This window comes from Nomascus leucogenys, chromosome 18 (assembly GCF_006542625.1).
Source record: "Nomascus leucogenys isolate Asia chromosome 18, Asia_NLE_v1, whole genome shotgun sequence".
NCBI lineage: Eukaryota > Metazoa > Chordata > Mammalia > Primates > Hylobatidae > Nomascus > Nomascus leucogenys.
The window spans coordinates 98,369,302-98,387,018 of NC_044398.1; the positions used below are offsets into that span (position 1 = coordinate 98,369,302).

The 17,717-nt window shown below is 52.3% G+C and overlaps 2 protein-coding genes across 12 annotated transcripts in view; one reads left to right on the plus strand and one right to left on the minus strand.

The window, feature by feature from the left end:
* Positions 1–1,190: 1,190 nt before the first annotated feature.
* On the minus strand, positions 1,191–13,151 carry C18H16orf71 (chromosome 18 C16orf71 homolog). Its single transcript, XM_030798722.1, has 8 exons — positions 12,830–13,151; positions 11,190–11,378; positions 8,540–9,046; positions 6,055–6,172; positions 4,198–4,339; positions 2,695–2,841; positions 2,171–2,269; positions 1,191–1,855 (listed from the first exon to the last, which is right to left on the minus strand). Exons 1-8 carry the CDS (start codon positions 12,956–12,958, stop codon positions 1,573–1,575), a joined length of 1,614 nt encoding a protein of 537 aa, XP_030654582.1. The 5' UTR covers positions 12,959–13,151; the 3' UTR covers positions 1,191–1,572.
* A 1,939-nt stretch (positions 13,152–15,090) lies between these two features.
* Positions 15,091–17,717, plus strand: part of ANKS3 (ankyrin repeat and sterile alpha motif domain containing 3) — a 38,086-nt gene continuing 35,459 nt past the window's right edge. For 2 of the 11 annotated variants that reach the window (XM_030798728.1, XM_030798730.1), the window contains exon 1: positions 15,091–15,310. The gene's annotated coding sequence lies outside the window, so the exon portion shown is untranslated. The remainder of the gene's footprint in view (positions 15,311–17,717) is intronic. The other 9 variants (XM_004091272.3, XM_030798727.1, XM_030798726.1 and 6 more) reach the window with 9 other exon arrangements.

Genomic DNA, 17,717 nt, shown 5'->3' on the forward strand with positions numbered 1-17,717 from the left:
CCCTCAGCGGCATGGCAGCCAGGGGTGAACCCCAGGGGAAGCTGGGACACTGGCCTAAAGGCCCAGCGCCCTGCTGTGCTGCCTGAGCCCATGGCGCCGTGGGGCCCGAGGTGGTGATGATTTCTCTGTTCTTCCCATGGGGCAGGCAGCGGGACATATCCTGGAAACAGGGTTGGGGAGACAAACAGGTGCCCAGGTCAGGGCTGATCATAGCAGTTACAAAAGCATCCTGTGAAGACGGGGCTGCAGGACAGTGCTGGCAAAGGAACAGGACCCGGGAAGACCAGGCATGTCCTGTGGAGGGGCCGGGTCTTGGCAGGGAGCAAGCAGCTGTCCCCAGTTCTTGCTGGTGATCAACAAGTGAGGACGCTGCTCCATTCTACACAGGACAGCATTTCCAGGGGTTTCCAGTATTCTGTCTAGATTCATAAAGGTCAAAGGCCTTGAGAATCTATGTGTGCCTTTCTATCTTAGGTAAAGAAGAGAAAGAGAAAGAGAAAGCAAATTCTCATTACTCCTCTTTCAAAAAGTTCATTAAAAGCCAGGCTGGCTGCTCACACCTATAATCGCAGCACTGTGGAAGGCCTAGGCAGGAGGATGAGAGGAGTTCGAGACCAACCTGGGCAACACTGTGAGACCCCCATCTCTACAAAAAAAAAAAAAAAATTAGCCGGGCATGGTGGCATGCACCTGTAGTCCCAGCTGCTGTGTCTCGAAAAGAGAAAAAAAACACATGTATTAGGTCTGTGTGGGTAGGCATGCGTGTGTGTTGTGTGTTAATTTAGGTGCCCGAAATAGCAAGTATGCAGGAAGCCGGAAAAATAAGGCTTAGGTCTCTTTCAACCCTGAAATCCTCTAAATATGTTTTACTTGTTTTTTTTTTTTTTTTTTTTTTTTTGAGACGGAGTCTGGCTCTGTTGCCCAGGCTGGAGTTCAGTGGTGCGATCTAGGCTCACTGCAAGCTCCGCCTCCCGGGTTCACGGCGATTCTCCTGCCTCAGCCTCCCGAGTGGCTGGGACTACAGGCACCTGCCACCACGCCTGGCTATTTTTTGTATTTTTAGTAGAGACAGGGTTTCACCGTGTTAGCCAGGATGGTTTCGATCTCCTGACCTCGTGATCTGCCCACCTCGGTCTCCCAAAGTGCTGGCATTACAGGCGTGAGCCACCGCGCCCGGCCCTACTTGGTTTTTAAAAAGACCTTATTGATGGAAATAATAGATGCCCATTTAAAAAAATGCAGAACTGGAGAAAGATGAAGAGCCTCAGAGTCCCGCAGAGAGCAGCATCCCGTCCTCCTGCTGTCCCTGTCCATCTCAGAGGACCAGGCCCCTTTATCCCAAAGCTGTTGTCACACGTTACATACAGATTTGTATCTGCATCCTTGCTCTAAGTTCATGCACCTGTGACTGAGCTCTGACAGGGTGGGCAACAGTCCACAGTCTGAGGGTCTCTGCCTCTGGAATGCCCCTGCTAGTGGAAATGCAGGGACAACAAGGGGACACCGGGGCCCAGGGTCCATGGCAAGTCAGCCCGCCCCCGCCGACTCCTGGGATCCCACTACCTGAGGCATCTATAGTTGGTCCAGAGGAGGCATTAGGGCCTCCCTGGCTGCCCCTGGCTCAGGAGCATCCCCCAGGGCTCTGGGCCCACTTCTTGGGAGTCGGGCCTGGGCACTCTGCCCCTTGGCACAGAGCTTCATGTGTTGCTTCCTCCCAGTTCCTGATCCAGGTGTGTCTTCAGGGGCCTGAGCCCTCCCGCCCTCGGGCCCCTTGCTGGCAGGCAGCTCGGGCTGGGCTATTCCGTTCCGAAAGGCCCTGAGCTGCTGGAGAAGCTGGCTTTTCCCAGTACAGCTCCTGTGACACAATGAGACCAAATTCACTCAACCCCATGGGGCCCGCACCTCCCAGCACTCCTTACTGAAACGTGAGAAAAGCAGGTGAGCCCAGCTCCCATTTCAGAGTAAGAATGCAATTCAGGCGGCCCATTGCTGCTGCCACTGCTGGGACCCAGTGGACGTGGGGGGGATGATGGAAGCTGTGCCGCCCCCCACCCCGTGCGGTGGGTGCAGCAAGACCTCACCACAGGTGGTAAATGTGCCAGGTGGAGGGCTTGCTGCAGAAAGCAGAGGTGGGACATCCGCAGGTGGCGGGAGGCCCCTTGGTGGTTACCGTAGCCCCAGGGAGGAAGGAGATGCCCCCTCTGCGTCTCCCAGAGCTGCCATCTCTTCCTCCTCCTCCTCCTCGCTGTCAGAGGAGCTGTGGCTGGAGCTGCAGGGAGAGAAATGGGTTTCTGGATGTGCCCACTCCACCTGGCATTCCAACTCCTATTGGGGCTTGAAGCACTCGGGCTTTGCTGGTGATCCAATGCAAGAGGGCAGTAGCCACACTGGAGGCCGGTGGACATCCTGCCAGGAGGTGAGGGCAGGTGTGGGTGATGCCCTCCAGCCTAGACGTGTTGGGCTCTATTGCATAGAGCCCAGCCCGAGGAGGTGTGCCCTGTGCCCCTCTTCCCTCCCTGCAAGGACCCAGGGGGACTGTAGGCCAGACCCCATTCCAGGCTAAAAGCACTTTTCAATTGAGAATTGATCCAAGCCTTTTGAAGTCCCTATTCCTCCCCATTAGGATCCACCAGAGGCTTTGTGAGGTCAACAGGCAACTCTGCAAAGTAGAGGCTGGTATGGGGTAGTAACTGCCCTCTGGACCTTTCTGGGGACAGGTGGTCTGGTGTCTCCGTCTGCCGCAGGTCAATAAAGATGGTGGGGGGCTCTGTGTTAAGCCTCATGCCCTGGGCCAGCTGCAGGCCTGGCCCGGCCTGGGAGTCCGGCTTCCTCGAGGCACATCTGAGATGAGAAAAGCAGGTGTTGTGGAGTCACTTCTCTGTGATAACTGTGTGACCTGCGCTGGGTTTGTCCAGTCACAGTGCGCGTGGCTGCCACCCAGTGAGTGTCCACTCTCTACCGATGGGCACATTAAACACATTTGCTTTTTTCAGAACAGGCTGCGAGATTTAGGCCACTGCTGGCCAACAGAACTTCCCTAATGACGGACATGCTCTCTATCTGTGGTAAGTGCAGCCACTTGCCACAAGTGGCTAAGTTTACATTTAAGCCAGTTAAAATCAAATGAATAAAAAATTCAGTTCCTCAGTCACATTCACCACGTTAGGTGTTTAATAGCCACACACGGCTAATGGCCACCATGGTCAACACTGCAGTTCTCTCCATTTCTTTTTTTCTTTTTTTTTTTTTTTTGAGACAGAGTCTTGCTCTGTCGCCCAGGCTGGACTGCAGTGGCGTGATCTTGGTCACTGCAACCTCCGCCTCCTGGGTTCAAGAGATTTCTCCTGCCTCAGCCTCGCAAGTAGCTGGGATTACAGGCATGCGCCAACATGCCTGGAAAATTTTTTTGTGTTTTTAGTAGAGACAGGGTTTCACCATGTTGGCCAGGCTGGTCTCGAACTCCTGATCTCAGGTGATCTGCCTGCCTCAGCCTCCCAAAGTGCTGGGATTACAGGCATGAGCCACCGCGCCCAGCCAGGTCTAGCCACTTCTGTTAGGTACTTTTGGTTTCCAGGCACAGAAACCCACTGCTGGTCAGGTGAAAAGGGATTCACTCACTGGTTCTCAGATTCCTCAAGTGTGGAACAACCAAAGTGTGGGGAGGGCAGGCATATAGAGGGGCCTTACGGGACCCTGGGGCCCTGCCTCCACCTCTGCCTCTCCCAGCTTCACTGCAGCTTGCCTTTCTCCCTGTGGCAGGACAGGTGGCTGTTGCCCTTCCACCCCTACACAGAGACACAGAGATTGAAAAATCCCACGGCTGGGGTCACATGCCCAGGGCTGGACCAATCAGCTGTGGCCAGAGGGGCAGGGTCACGTGATACCCTTCCCACTCTCAGGGAGGCCTCATGGCCTCCCATTGAAGGGAGGGTTCCCACTGGGTTTGAGGAAAGAGCAGGTACTTTACGGCTTGAGTCCCAGCCCTGCCATTTATGGCCAGGGAGAGTCAACCTCTCTGAGCCTCAGTTTCCCCATCTCTAAAACGGGGATGACAGGAGTGACTGCCTGATCAGATGCTTGGGAGTGACTGAGAAAATGCACATGGAGTGCCCCGCCCTTGGTAGGCCCAGTCAGTGCTACAAAACCATGGGGCCGTTCTAAAGGACCACAGGAGCCGGGCCTGGCTACAAGTCCCACCTGCTTCCTGACTCTGCCTCCTCGGTGTCCTGGGGGGTGTCGGCAGGCACCTTCTGGGCACAAGCAGAGGCCCTGGACTGCGTGGTGCACAGGAGGGCCAGCTGTTCCATGAGCCTGTTGTGGGTGCTTGGCACCGTGCGGTCTGAGGATGGCCAAAGGAGAGGCTGATCAGTGGGGACTTGGCCCCACTTGTGACTTACAGCAGCTGGAGACTCAGGACCCCTGGGGTCTCCGCATGTGAATGGACCCCAGGCTCCTCCACTGCCCCTGCCCAGCCCTCTCCCTACTCAGCCCTCTGAGGACTCCACCTCTAGCTCAGCAGGGCTGAGGATAGCAGAATCTTTATGAGCAGGGCCTGTGGCACAAGGGCTTTGTGAAGTAGGAGTGACGTATTTTTAAAAGTTTATCGCACTTCCTCACACCCCGGTCCCACTTGTCACAGGTGATCATAATGAACAGTTCTGTGTGTTGACAAAAAAAAAGAAAAATAACAATAGGGTCATCCTCTATAGGTTTTTTTTCAACTTCATTTTTTTCACTTTGTATATTACATGCTTCCACGTTAACCTACGGAGATCCCCTCATTGAGCCGCAGTGTATTCTGTGCTAAAACGATCTAGCTGGACTCCTACTGAATATGAGTTGTTTCCAGCTTTTCAGATTTTTAAACAACACTGCAGCAAACATCTCTGAACACACATCTTTACCTACTAGAGTAAGAGTGTAAGACAGATTTTCTAAGTGAAATAGCTTGATCAAAGCGTTATGTGCCTTTAAAATAGAGAATACATTCGGCTGGGTGCAGTGGCTCACACCTGTAATCCCAGCACTTTGGGAGGCTGAGGCAGACGGATTCTGAGGTCAAGAGTTCGAGACCAACCTGGCTAACATGGTGAAATCCTGTTTCTACTAAAAATAAAAAAAAAATTAGCCAGGCGTGGTGGTGCGTGCCTGTAATCCCAGCTACTTGGGAGGCTGAGGCAGGAGAATCACTTGAACCCGGGAAGTGGAGGTCGCAGTGAGCCGAGATCATGCCATTGCACTCCAGCTTGGGCAACAAGAGCGAAACTCTGTCTCAAAAAAAAAAAAAAAAATTCTGCCCTACTCCCCTGCACAAAGGGAGTGCCAGTTACACACAAATACACACGCACACACATGCCCTCCAGAATGGTTGGCTCTCTACATCCTGCCTTATGGGGTTTGAATTACAAACCAACAAAATGTATTTAACATAACACAGGCTGTCAGTCACAGGGGAGTCTTTGCTTTGGGAACAGAGGTGGAAGCGCCGCACCTGCCCTGGCTCCTCTGCCTGAGACCTGCCTCTGCCTGAGACCTGCCTCCTCTCGCCTTTGTGGCCTGAGTGGGTAGGGAGGGGTTGGAGAACTTTATTTTATTTGCAGGACTTCCCAGAGCAAAGCCATGGGTGTAGTGACAGTGGTGACATCCTTTGCCTCCCTTTTTAAATGGGGAGGCCAGGGGAAGCAGGAGTGTGCTTAGGAGCTGCCTGTGCTCAGAAGGTGGGACTTCCTTCCCCCAGGAAGGAGGAGGAAGGAGAAGGAAGGAAGGCCGGGCCAGGGAGGTGGCGAAGAGGAGGTATGGGTCATGGGGTGGTATGTGGAGGCCTCTCCTTTGTTGCTAGGACCTGGCCCACGCCTGGCACGTAGCAGGTCATCACATATATGTTGAATGAATGAAGTCTTTCAGGGACTGGCAGCATGAGTGTTCAGGGCGGGGCCAGCAGGGAAGACGTGTGGGCCGCAGGACTGTGACCAGCCTGCAGCCCTCTGTGTCTGAGGGGCCCAGGAAGGTGCTGCTTGTGGGGATTCATGTGGGCTCCCGTGTTCAAGGTCAGACCTTGAACTTGGCGGCGGTCAGCTGCCCACCACACAGTTCCCGGTGCACGATTTCCCTGGTTGTCTTCTTGCCCCGCCAGACTCTGAAGGATGTCATCCAAATCCCATGCTTCAAGTTGCTGAAATCATTAAAACCAGTGATTATGAGGATGCTGAGGGGTCCCAGAGGCATGAGTACCTGCTTCACAGCTGCTGTGACCCACAGAGATGGTCATAGGATGTTGGGGGGTAGAAATCAGGAATTAAATGCATGACAGAGTTTGCAAATGGGCTGACCCCACCTTTCCATTACAGATTGAACGCCTCCGTTAAGGTGGGCCTGCACTTTGCCACCTCCTTCCTATGCTTTCTTGGGGATCAGTACTGTACTTTTGTTTTTGGCACAAAGACGTCTGACCTGAAGGAAACCCTGTGTTGTTGTTTCATTTTGTTTTGTTTTTGAGACCGAGTCTCACTCTGTCGCCCAGCCTGGAGTATAGTGGTGCAAGCTCAGCTCACTGCAACCTCCACCTCCCAGGGTTCAAGTGATTCTCCTGCCTCAGCCTCCCAAGTAGCTGGAATTATAGGCATGCGCCACCACACCCGGTTAATTTTTTTTTTTTTTTTTTTTTTTTTTTTTTTTTTATTTTTAGTAGAGACGGGGTTTCACCATGTTGGCCAGGCTGGTCTCCAACAAACTCCTGACCTCAGGTGATCCATCCGCCTCCGCCTCCGCCTCCCAAAGTGCTGAGATTACAGGCATGAGCCACCACGCCCAGCCTAATTTTTGTATTTTTAGTAGAAATGGGGTTTCACCATGTTGGCTAGGCTGGTCTTGAATGCCTGACCTCAAGCAATCCATCTGTCTGGGTCTCCCAAAGTGTTGCGATTACAGGCGTGAGCCACTGCGCCCAGCCAAACCCTGTGTTGTTTTCAGAAACACTATTTAGGTTCATACAGGTTCACAACGTTTGGAGGTTAAAAAATTTTATTTTAAGAATCAAGCTGTTCCAGGCAGGAGCTAAAACTGGAAGGCTTGGCAGTGAGTGCTTAGGGGCAGAGTGAGTGAGAGGAGAAGGGAGGAAATTAATCAAGAATTCATGTTTATCATATGACCTTTCAACTCTTTGCAGCCCTCTAAGTGGAGAAAAATAAGTTTTTAGGTGAGCAGAAAGAACGGTTGATTTAAACAGTAGTAAAGATGACTTCTGTGTATACCTGGTGCCAGTTTTCTCTAAGCCGTTAAGAAAAATTATCCAAAATGTGTAAAACCGAGGTGTGATAGTTACTTTTCTGTCCAGTAGACAAGATAACTCCTCTAGGACATGAATGTGACGAGCATATGTCTGCATTCCTCTCTTTTTCCCCAGTGTTTTACAAAATCCCAATTTCTTTTTTTTTGAGATGGAGTCTCGCTCTGTCACCCAAACTGGAGTGCAGGGACGTGATCTCCATCTCCTGGGTTCAAGCGATTCTCCTGCCTCAGCCTCCCAAGTAGTGGGACTACAGGCGTGCACCATCACACTTGGCTAATTTTTGTATTTTTAATAGAGTCAGGGTTTCACCATGTTGGCCAGGCTGGTCTCGAACTCCTGACCTCAGATGTTCCTCCTGCCTCGGCTTCCCAAAGTGCTGGGATTACAGGCATGAGACACTACACCTGGCCAAAATCCCAATTTCTTATGATCTCATTAAACCGGCGCTGTCATCCTGCTGGTTCCCTCATTAATGCACTAAATACAACTTTTTAACAGGTGCTCACTAGTTTATGAGAATGAAGGCTTTCATATTTTGAGATCAGGCTTTGACAGAACCAGGTTCTATATTTTAGATATGGCTATATGTATTTATGAACATCCTTGGGAGTGGAATTCCTTTTTTCTCTCTCTTTTTAAACTTATACATTATTTTTATTTTTATTATTTTTTTTGAGACGGAGTCTCGCTCTGTCGCCCTGGCTGGAGTGCAGTGGTGCAATCTCGGCTCACTGCAAGCTCTGCCTCCCAGCCTCCCAGGTTCACGCCATTCTCCTGCCTCAGCTTCCTGAGTAGCTGGGACTACAGGCGCCCGCCACCACGCCCAGCTAATTATTATTTTTTGTATTTTTAGTAGAGATGGGGTTTCACCATGTTAGCCAGGATGATTTCTTTTTTTTTTAGAGATGAGGGTCTCACTGTGTTGACCAGGCTGGTCTTGAATTCCTGGGCTCCCGCCTCGGCCTCCCAAAGTGCTGGGATTACAGGTGCGAGCCCCTGTGCCTGGCCTCCTTTTCTCTCTTTAAAGAAGGCAGGCCCTGCTTGTTCTGTGTTCTTGTTAACCCTCCCCCAGGATGTGCTCTGATGGGACCCTCCACCCCTCTACTGAGACAGGTACACAGAATGGTAGATAATGGGCCTAAGGTCCTAGTGGGCCAGCCCTCAAGCTGCTTCTAACCCCAGTGCATGGGAACAGCGGCCATGCCACAGGTAACAGGCCTGAGAAAGAGCCAGGCACTGGGAGGCGCCTACCTGGAGCGAGAGCACTGGTGGTCCCTCCAGAGGCTCCACGAGGGGCATTTTCGATCTGGGAGCTGACTCCACAGCATGGCAGGGCGCCTCCTTCACCCCGCCTTGGTCACTGCTAGTCGGGCCACAGGCATCCCGGGTGACTTTCTGGAGGATGTCCTTCTCTATCATCTTCCTTCTCTCCTGTCGGAGGGCCTGGCGGTTCACACATTCTTGTGAGGCGCTGCTGAAGGGCCCTGCCTTTGGGTCTCCTTCATGGCAGGAGAGAGTGGCTTCGGCCTGTGGGTCCCAGGGAGGACCCTGGGATCCTTTGGTGTTGAAAGACAGTCTTCCAAGGTCGCCTTCCAGCCACCTGGGGGTCTCCTCGGCCCTCCCAAGAAGAGCGCTGACCTCACCACAGCTTTTAAAAGGCTTGCCAGGGTCTCTTCCTTCCTGAGAGGATGCATCCTTTGTCCTTGTGTTCCATCTGCTCCCAGGTTCTGTGGCCAGTTCTGCAGGCACCAGAACTGGCTGTCGAGAAAACAGGTATGTTCAGTTAGCATCCTCAAAAACATGCTTCAGGGAATGTTTTTCATAGTAAAAGATGTACATAATTTATTTTTTTTGAGGTGAAGTCTCGCTTTGTTGCTCAGGCTGCAGTGCAGTGGTGCGATCATAGCTCACTGCAGCCTTGACTTCCCTGGCCCAGGCGATCCTCCCACTTCAGCCTCCCAAGTAGCTAGGATGACAGGCACATACTACCAGGCCCAGTTAATTTTTTTTAAATATTATTTTGTAGTGACAGAGTCTCTACAACATAGTTGGTCTTCCAGGCTTGTCTCAAGTTCCTGGCCTCAAGCAATCTTCCTGCCTCAGCCTCCCAAAGTGGTGGGATTACAGGCATGAGCCACTGTGCCTGACCTCTTTTAACCATTTTTAACTGCACACTTCACTCTACTAAAAATACAAAAATTAGCCAGCACAGTGGCGTGCGTGTAATCCCAGCTACTTGGGAGGCTGAAGTGGGAGGATCGCTTCAGCCCGGGAGGTGGAGGCTGCAGTGAGCGGTGAGAGCACCATTGTATTCCAGCCTGGGTGACACAGCAAGATCCTGTCTCAAAAAAAAAAAAAAAAAAAAAAAAGACAGTTGGAAAGCTACTGTTGAATATGGGCTGGCTAAAGACAGCAACACTGAGGCATCCTGCTATTTAAATACAAGGCTAGAGTGGAATGTGTTGTTACAGCAATGGAACAATATTTAAATTATCAATAATGATAATGTTGGGGCTCAGAAATTGATACCCCAAGCTGGAGTACAAGCCATCCTTCCACCTCAGCCTCCTGAGTAGCTGGGACCACAGGCACACCACCACACCCAACTAATTTTTTAGTAGAGATCCCACATTACAAAAAAAAAGAAAAAATCAGAAGAGTTTCTAAAGTAATTGATTGTAGAAATGCAGAAGCAAAATAAAATCACATGGAAACTGTTCCACCTGAACCCTCCAGAGTTCTTAGCCGCCCTGGGGATCTCTCTTGTGTGGGGTTATTTCAAACCTAGGTCTAGGCATGGCTGGGCTGACGGGGATTTCCTTCAAGGTAATGGGCGGGGCATGTCCTGGTTCTGGGAGATGATCTGCTTCAGTGCCCACGCCCTCCCATTCAGTAGGTTAATGGTTCTCAGCAGAACACCTGAGAAAAGTTACACTGGAGCTAGGCCCCGCCCCCGTTTTGGAAGTGGGTTAGTGTCTCTACACTGTTTTCTTTTCTTTTCTTTTTTTTTTTTTTGAGACGGAGTCTCACTCTGTTGCCCAGGCTGGAGCATGCAGTGGCGTGATCTTGGCTCACTGCAACCTCCGCTCCCCCGGGTTCATGTGATTCTCCTGTCTCAGCCTCTGGAGTAGCTGCGATTACAGGCACCTGCCACCATGCCCAGCTAATTTTTGTATTTTTAGTAGAGATAGTGTTTCACCATGTTGGCCAGGCTGGTCTCAAACTCCTGATTTCAAGTGATCCACCCATACTGGCCTCCCATAATGCTGGCATTACAGGCGTGAGCCACTGTGCTCGGCCAGAAATGGGGTCTTGCTGTATTGCCCAGGCTGGTCTCAAACTCCTGGCCTCATGGGAACCTCTGTCTCAGCCTCCAGGACTGGCACCACAGGCCTGCGTTGGCACGCTTAGTCCACATTTGCTCACTGTCTCCTGGGTTGTCCCTCCCGCGAGGTCCAGCTTGTGTGCTTGCTCAGGCACTGATGGGCCATCTTCTTCCCTCCCACTCCCCACTGTAGCCTGTAGCAGTTTAGTTTAGTTTAGTAAACCAGAGTTCCTGTGTACTCGCCAGGTGCTGGGATGAGCCAGGTAGCCGTGAAGCCAGCTGGGTTAAGGGAGAGACATTTAGGACAAGCAGTCGTGACAATGGCCAGAAGCTATTCAGGATGCCATGGTAAAAAACAGGATAGGAGAGATCAAGAGGAAGAGAAGGGTCAAAATCGGATGGAAAATCAAGTCCGCATGCCAGCCCTAAGGTGCTGGGCTCCCCAGGACAGGGAGGTGCGTGGAGGTTAGATGTTGGTCATCTGAATACCTTGGGTTGTACATGGGAAAAAAAAAAAAGGACCAGGTGTCATGGAAATGCTAGACCAGTGGTTTAGACCAGTCGGTTTAGACTTACATTGCACACACAAAGGCGTACACTCTTCTGTGTCCCACAGACCTCGGGAAGGGACTCTTCAGCTGCAGCAGCCCAGGCCCTGGACTTGTCGCCATCGGCAGGATCTTCAGCCAGCTCCTCCGACAGGTCTGGAATCAGGGCGGTTTGGTTTCGCTGGAAGATGAACAGCTCCTCTTCCCCATAGTCCGACTGTGGACAAATGAGAGGGCTTTGGAGGACAAGGCAGCAGGCAGAGCCCTGATGGCCTAGCCATCCCCGCTCTCCACTCTCACTTCCAGCCCAGCCCACCCAGCCCGCCCAGCCCTGCTGCTCAGGAGCCCGGGGGAGATCCGGTTCTCTCCCAGTCAGCCTTGCCATGCGCGGCTTCTTGCCACCATTTAGAAACCGGCTCGGCGGGCCGGGCGCGGTGGCTCACGCTTGTAATCCCAGCACTTTGGGAGGCCGAGGCAGGCGGATCACGAGGTCAGGAGATCGAGACCACGGTGAAACCCTGTCTCTACTAAAAATATAAAAAAATCAGACGGGCGTGGTGGCGGGCGCGCGCCTGTAGTCCCAGCTACTCGGAGAGGCTGAGGCAGGAGAATGGCATGAACCCGGGAGGCGGAGCTTGCAGTGAGCCGAGATCGCGCCACTGCACTCCAGCCTGGGCGGCAGAGCGAGACTCCGCCTCAAAAAAAAAAAAAAAAAAAAAAGAAACCGGCTCGGCAGCACCACTTCGTGGAGGTGAGACTGGGGCTCCTGGTTCTGCAAGTACCTCGCATACAGCAGGTGCTTCATTAATGCCTCGTGTGACATGAACAGGGCAGTGAGGTGGTAGCTGAAAGAGCAGGGTCCAGCCCTCCCCATCCCCTGTGAACTTGAGCCATCACTTACACAGCTTAGTTTGTCTTCTTGAAGGGGCTGGGGCTCATACTCTCAAATGAGACTAAAGGTGTGAAAACACCCTGAGCATTGAGGTGCGGGGTCCCCTTAGGTACTCTTTAGCCTCGCCATGCACTGGATGACATCTGAGGTCCCTGAAGCTCTGTTGCTGGTGCCCAGGTAGGACCCAAACCCAGCCCATTCCTTTTAAAACCCTCACACTGTCTTTCAACGCCCAGTGCCAACCTGTGCACTGAGCAGCCCCTGCCAGGAGCATCTTTAGCAGGGTCTTACACCTGCATCTAGGGCTATTGGTCTGAGCGTCTTTGAGGGCCATTTCAGGGACCCCAAACCACAAATGCAGAATCCTTCGAAGGCTTATCACAATGCACTGGAATTGTGCATTCTCAGTGAGTGTTCTGGCCCTGTCCTGGCCCGAGAGAGTGGAGAATAGCAGAATGGAAAGGACAGAACTTCTGCATCGAGTTGACCTGGGTTCCAAGTCAGCACCAAAAACCACTGAAAGGGTCTCCCAAGATGCTGAGCACCAATACCCATGCTCAGAGATGACAATCAAGGCAGAAGAAAGAGTAAAGGAGGAAATAGGCACCCAGAAAACACAACTTTGAGTCTGGCCATGTGATTTAAAGTAAAATGACAACAAACTGCACAGGTCAGCGGGGGAAGTATTCAGAGAAGTGCTCCAAAGCTGTCTTGGCCAGCGTCATGCCTGCTCTGGTAGGAAGGACAAGGCGTCCAGGGAGACAGTTCTTGCTTACCAAGGAGGAGTCTGAGTCCAGAGACGGGAGCTGGTCTTTGACAGCCTTGAGGATGGCATCCCAGGGCCCCATCTGGGAGGCCCAGGGAGAGCCCAGCAAGGGTGCCATGCCTTCAACGTTGGATGCCATGAGGGTCCAGGCTTCCAGATGCCTTCTCAGTGCACCATCATCCGAGGAGCTCTGTGGGGCACACAGGGTGATGGAAGAGGGTCCGGGCCACTGAAGGTCAGGAGAGCAGGGGCTGCCCTACCAGCTTTAGGAGACCAAACAGGCTGGCAGACCTCACCACCTGCCTCAGTTTCCTTCTGGTTATGCAAGCTCCTGTTAGTGCCAGGCACTGTGTGTCTGTGTGTGTGTGTGTGTGTGTTCCCACTCATGCACACATGTGGAGCCTGCAGGTATATAATGTATATAGTGATATATACATAATATACAAATATATGTATTGATATAAATATGCATATGTAGATATATGTACATGTTATATAGAATGCCATATGTATGATATATAATGATATATAGGTATATTTTATATATACCCCATATAGCCTAACTATTCATTTCATAGGCTCAGGGGGTTTAGTAAATAGCAACAGTGGACTCTGAATCAGGGGGAATTTCAAGTCCTACTACCCTTTACTGCCCTTTACCAAGGAACAGAAGACACGTTGCTTTTTCGTTTTGGAGACAGGGTCTGGCTTTGTCACCCAGGCTGGAGTGCAGTGGTACAATGATAGCTCACTGAGGCCTCGGCCTCCTGAGCTCAAGTGATCCTCCCACCTCAGCCTCCTGAATAACTGAGACTACAGGTGTGTACCACCACATCTGGCTAATATTATTTTTGGTAGAGATGGAGTCTCCCTGTTGCCCAGGCTGGTCTCAAACTCCTGTCCTCAAGTGATCCTCTTGCCTCAGCCTCCCAAAGTGCTGGGATTACAGGTATGTGCCACCACGCCTGGCTGACAGTTTGGAGTCACCAAGTGATTTCTTTTTTCTTTTTTTTTTGGAGTCACTACTCTGACCAGCCCCTGCATTTGTATCTTAGAGTCTTAAAGGAGATGGTCCTGTTCTTCAGGGGGCTGGGGAGCTTGAGCTTGAGAGCTGGGGGGTAAGGGTGCTCTATAGCCAGTGTCAGGAGAACTCTGCAGCTCGAGAGGCCGCTGTGGCTTTGGCCCTGCAGTCAGTGCCCCTTCATCCCCAATCAGGGCAGCGGCAGGAGATGTGAACTGGGGGCTGCTTGCTTCCTCCGTACTTCTGGGACCAGGGCAGGTGCTTGGTGCACTCTGAACTGGGAGCAGCAGGTTGGGGACGCATCTGGTGCACACACCCAGCGGGTGTTTTTTGTAACTAGAGCTCTGTTCCGCAATTCAGGGCACAGTATTTCCCAGGGCAACAGAATCGTCGAGATGAAGAGGGCCTCCAGAAACTCTGATAAACTTCAGGCGGACAAGACAATAGGGGAGGGAACGGCATTACCGGCAAAAGGAAGAGCATGTACACTGGCTCAAATGAATGAACCGCCCAACAGGTCTAAGGGAAGAAAGTGTCAGTTGCTGGAATCTCCGGTGAAAACGGACCAGACAATGCAGGACCCTGAACGCCAAGTTGAGGAGCTTGGCGCATCCAGAAGGCGAAGGGGAGGCTCGGAGCCGCCTCTGAATAACGGCCTTCCTGCTCCATCTCGGGGTTGGTTTCTCAGCTGCAGCCTGTTAGCCCCGCCACAGCCCCGCCCCGGCCCCCAGAGCCCCGCCCCCAGCCGGGCTGCCACGAGGCTGCCGGTTGTTGTGGCAACCAGACGCAAACAGCCTCCCGGGTCAAGCTTTTAAATTTTAAAACTGTGGAAGTGGAAAGCCCATCGCTCCTCCTCTCACCCACCCCCAGCCCGTATTTGCCCGCGTTTTGTTCAACTCCCTGCAGGCGCAGCAGGCCCGAGGCCCCTCACCTCAGGCCTCTGCCTCCACTCCCCACGCTGTCTTGACAGCGCTATAAACAGCCTCCAGTGCGTCACTCCGGTCGCGTCCGCCCCTCGGGCCGCGCCGCAGGTACAGAGGCTGTCCCCTTCTTCGGCACTCTCCCTCTCAGCGGAGCTTTACATTACTACACTGACTCCGCGTTCCTCTCCCCGCCCCGCTCCTCTTTCGGGCCTTTGCGCGTCCTGCCTATCCTGCAATGGGATTGGTTCCCCTGGAGGGCGGGGGCGGGGCAGGACAAACACCACTAGCTCATTGGCTACCGCGGACATCGGACAACGAGCTGGGAAGCTGACCGGAAGGTCCGGGTGCGGGACGTGTACATTCCACGGCGCCCGGGAGCTGTCCCCGTGCCGACCCGCGAGCTTCCCGGCGTGCTCCGCGCCCTCCCTCAACTACTTCCGGGGCTGGTGCCGGGGGCTGTGGCCCTGCGAGGGAGCGTGGCGGCTAGCTGCTCGGGAGGTTGGCGACGGCAGCCCGAGGGCGGCGCAAGGCCTGAGGCCCAGCACAGGTGGGTTCCGCGGCGGCGCGGCACCAGCACTTGCCGGCACCTGCTGCTCGCCTAGACCCGGCGCTTGGGCGTCCCGCGCTGCACTTGGTCGCCGCGTGACTGGAGGACCGAGCCCCCGCGGCGTGACTGGAGGACCAAGCCCCCACATTTTCTTTATGTGGTTGTGGCGTGGGGACAGTAATGCCCTGTGCGCCGTAGCGTTCTTGTGGGGTTGTGGCCGGGGTGCATCGGGAAGCGTCACTGCTGTGAGTTACGGGTTTGTCGGCCAGGGACCCGCCCCGGGGCCAGTGAGCTAGCTTTGCGATGCGGTTCCAGGGGGCGAGAGGGGGTGCCCGGATGCTTTCACAGACCTCCTCTGTGGGCGTGACAGTTACCACCAGCATCACATTTGTTAAGATTTTTAAAAATTTTTTAATTTTTGTGGGTACGTAGTAGGTGTATATATTTATGGCGTATATGAGAGATTTTGATACAGGCATGCAGTTCGTAATAATCACATGTAAAATGGGGTCTCCATCCCTTCAAGCATTTATCCTTTGTGTTACAAACAATCTGATTATACTCTGAGTTATTTTTAAATGTGCAGCCGGGCGCGGTGGCTCACTCACGCCTGTAATCCTAGCACTTTGGGAGGCCAAGGCGGGCGGATCGCCTGAAGTCAAGGATTCGTGACCAGCCTGGCCAACATGAGGAAACTCCATCCTTACTAACCATACGAAAACTAGCCTGGCGTGGTATTTCATACCTGTAATCTCAGCTACTCGGGAGGCCGAGGCAGGAGAATCGCTTGAACCCAGGAGGCGGAGGTTGCAGTGAGCCGAGATCATGCCGCTGCCCTCTAGCCTGGGTAACAGAGTGAGACTCCGTCTCAAAAAATAAATAAATAATTAAATAAAATGTGCAATTAGATTATATTGACTATAGTCACCCTGTTGTGCGATCAAATGCTAGATATTTTTTATTTTTTTTTTGAGACGGAGTCTCGCTGTGTCGCCCAGGCTGGAGTGCAGTGTCGCAATCAAGTACTAGATCTTATTCATTCTATTTTTTTTTTTGTATCTATTAAGCATCCCCACCCTCCACTAACCTTCCCAGCCTTGGTTACAGTAGAAGTAACCATCCTTCTACTCTCTATCATGAGTTCAATTATTTTGATTTTTAGATAACCACAGATAAGTGAGAACATGCAATATTTGTCTTTCTGTGCCTGGCTTATTTCATTAAACATAACGATCTCCACTTCCATCCATGTTGTTGGCAAATGATAGGATCTCATTCTTTTTTTATGGCTGAATAGTACTCCATTGTGTGTAAGTACCACATTTTCTTTTTTTTTTTTTTTTTTTTTTTTGAGATAGAGTCTCGCTGTTGCCCAGGCTGGAGTGCAGTGGAGCGATCTCGGCTCACTGCAGGCTCCGCCCCCTGGGGTTCACGCCATTCTCCTGCCTCACCCTCCCGAGTAGCTGGGACTACAGGCGCCCGCCACCTCGCCCGGCTGATTTTTTGTATTTTTAGTAGAGACGGGGTTTCAGTGTGTTAGCCAGGATGGTCTTGATCTCCTGACCTTGTGATCCGCCCACCTCGGCCTCCCAAAGTGCTGGGATTACAGGCATGAGCCACCGCGCCTGGCCAAGTACCACATTTTCTTTAGGATTCATTGTAAAGGTAACAGATACTTAGCATTTTCAGAATGGACAGAACCGAAAAGTTGAATGAAAATTAAAACATCTCATCTCGAGTGCTACTTTACACCACACCACTCGGGAAGGGACATTTTAGTTTTCACTTTAGTGTTTTTTTTTTGTCGTTGTTGTTTTTTGAGACAGAATCTCGCTCTGTTGCTCAGGCTGGAGTGTAGTGGCTTGATCTCGGCTCACTGCAATCGCCTCCCAGGCTCAAGCGATTCTCCTGCCTCAGCCTCCTGAGTACTGAGACTACAGGCGCCCACCACCACGCCCAGCTAATTTTTGTAATTTTAGTAAAGATGGGATTTCACCATTTTGGCCAGGCTGGTCTCGAACTCCTGTCCTGAAGTGATCCATCAGGCTTGGTCTGGTTCTGATTGTCCTTCAGACCTCTAGGGGTGTCAGATATGCAAGTCTCCAATAAATGGAGAACACGGCCTCACCCTGCAGGAGGCCTTTGGAGTGGAAGAGACATGTCCAGTGAAGACTTGAGGGAGGTGTGGAAGGGACTCTGAACTGACCCTCAGCTCATTTGGTTTCTTATCCAGGCTTCATTGGCCAGGACTGTTAGGGTGGGATTCTCACCTGCAAAGTGAGGGAAGGGGACTGCACGATCTTGGGCTCTGCTAGCTGAAGAGGTGGTGGTTCCAGGAAGGAGAGCTTTGCTTGCCCCACCGCACCTGCACACATTCTTCGCCAAGGGCCTGTGAAGTGTTCATCCC

What these genes read in the sequence shown, in the direction of transcription:
- C18H16orf71 (XM_030798722.1), bottom strand. Translation starts at nt 12,958, where the DNA reads ATGGCATCCAACGTTGAAGGCATGGCACCCTTGCTGGGCTCTCCCTGG. An exon ending in TCCCCAGAAAGGTCCAGAGG is followed by an intron (nt 2,270 to 2,694) that starts GCAGTTACTACC and finishes CTCTCCCTGCAG; the next exon opens with CTCCAGCCACAGCTCCTCTG. An exon ending in CCTTCCTCCCTGGGGCTACG is followed by an intron (nt 1,856 to 2,170) that starts GTAACCACCAAG and finishes ATTGTGTCACAG; the next exon opens with GAGCTGTACTGGGAAAAGCC.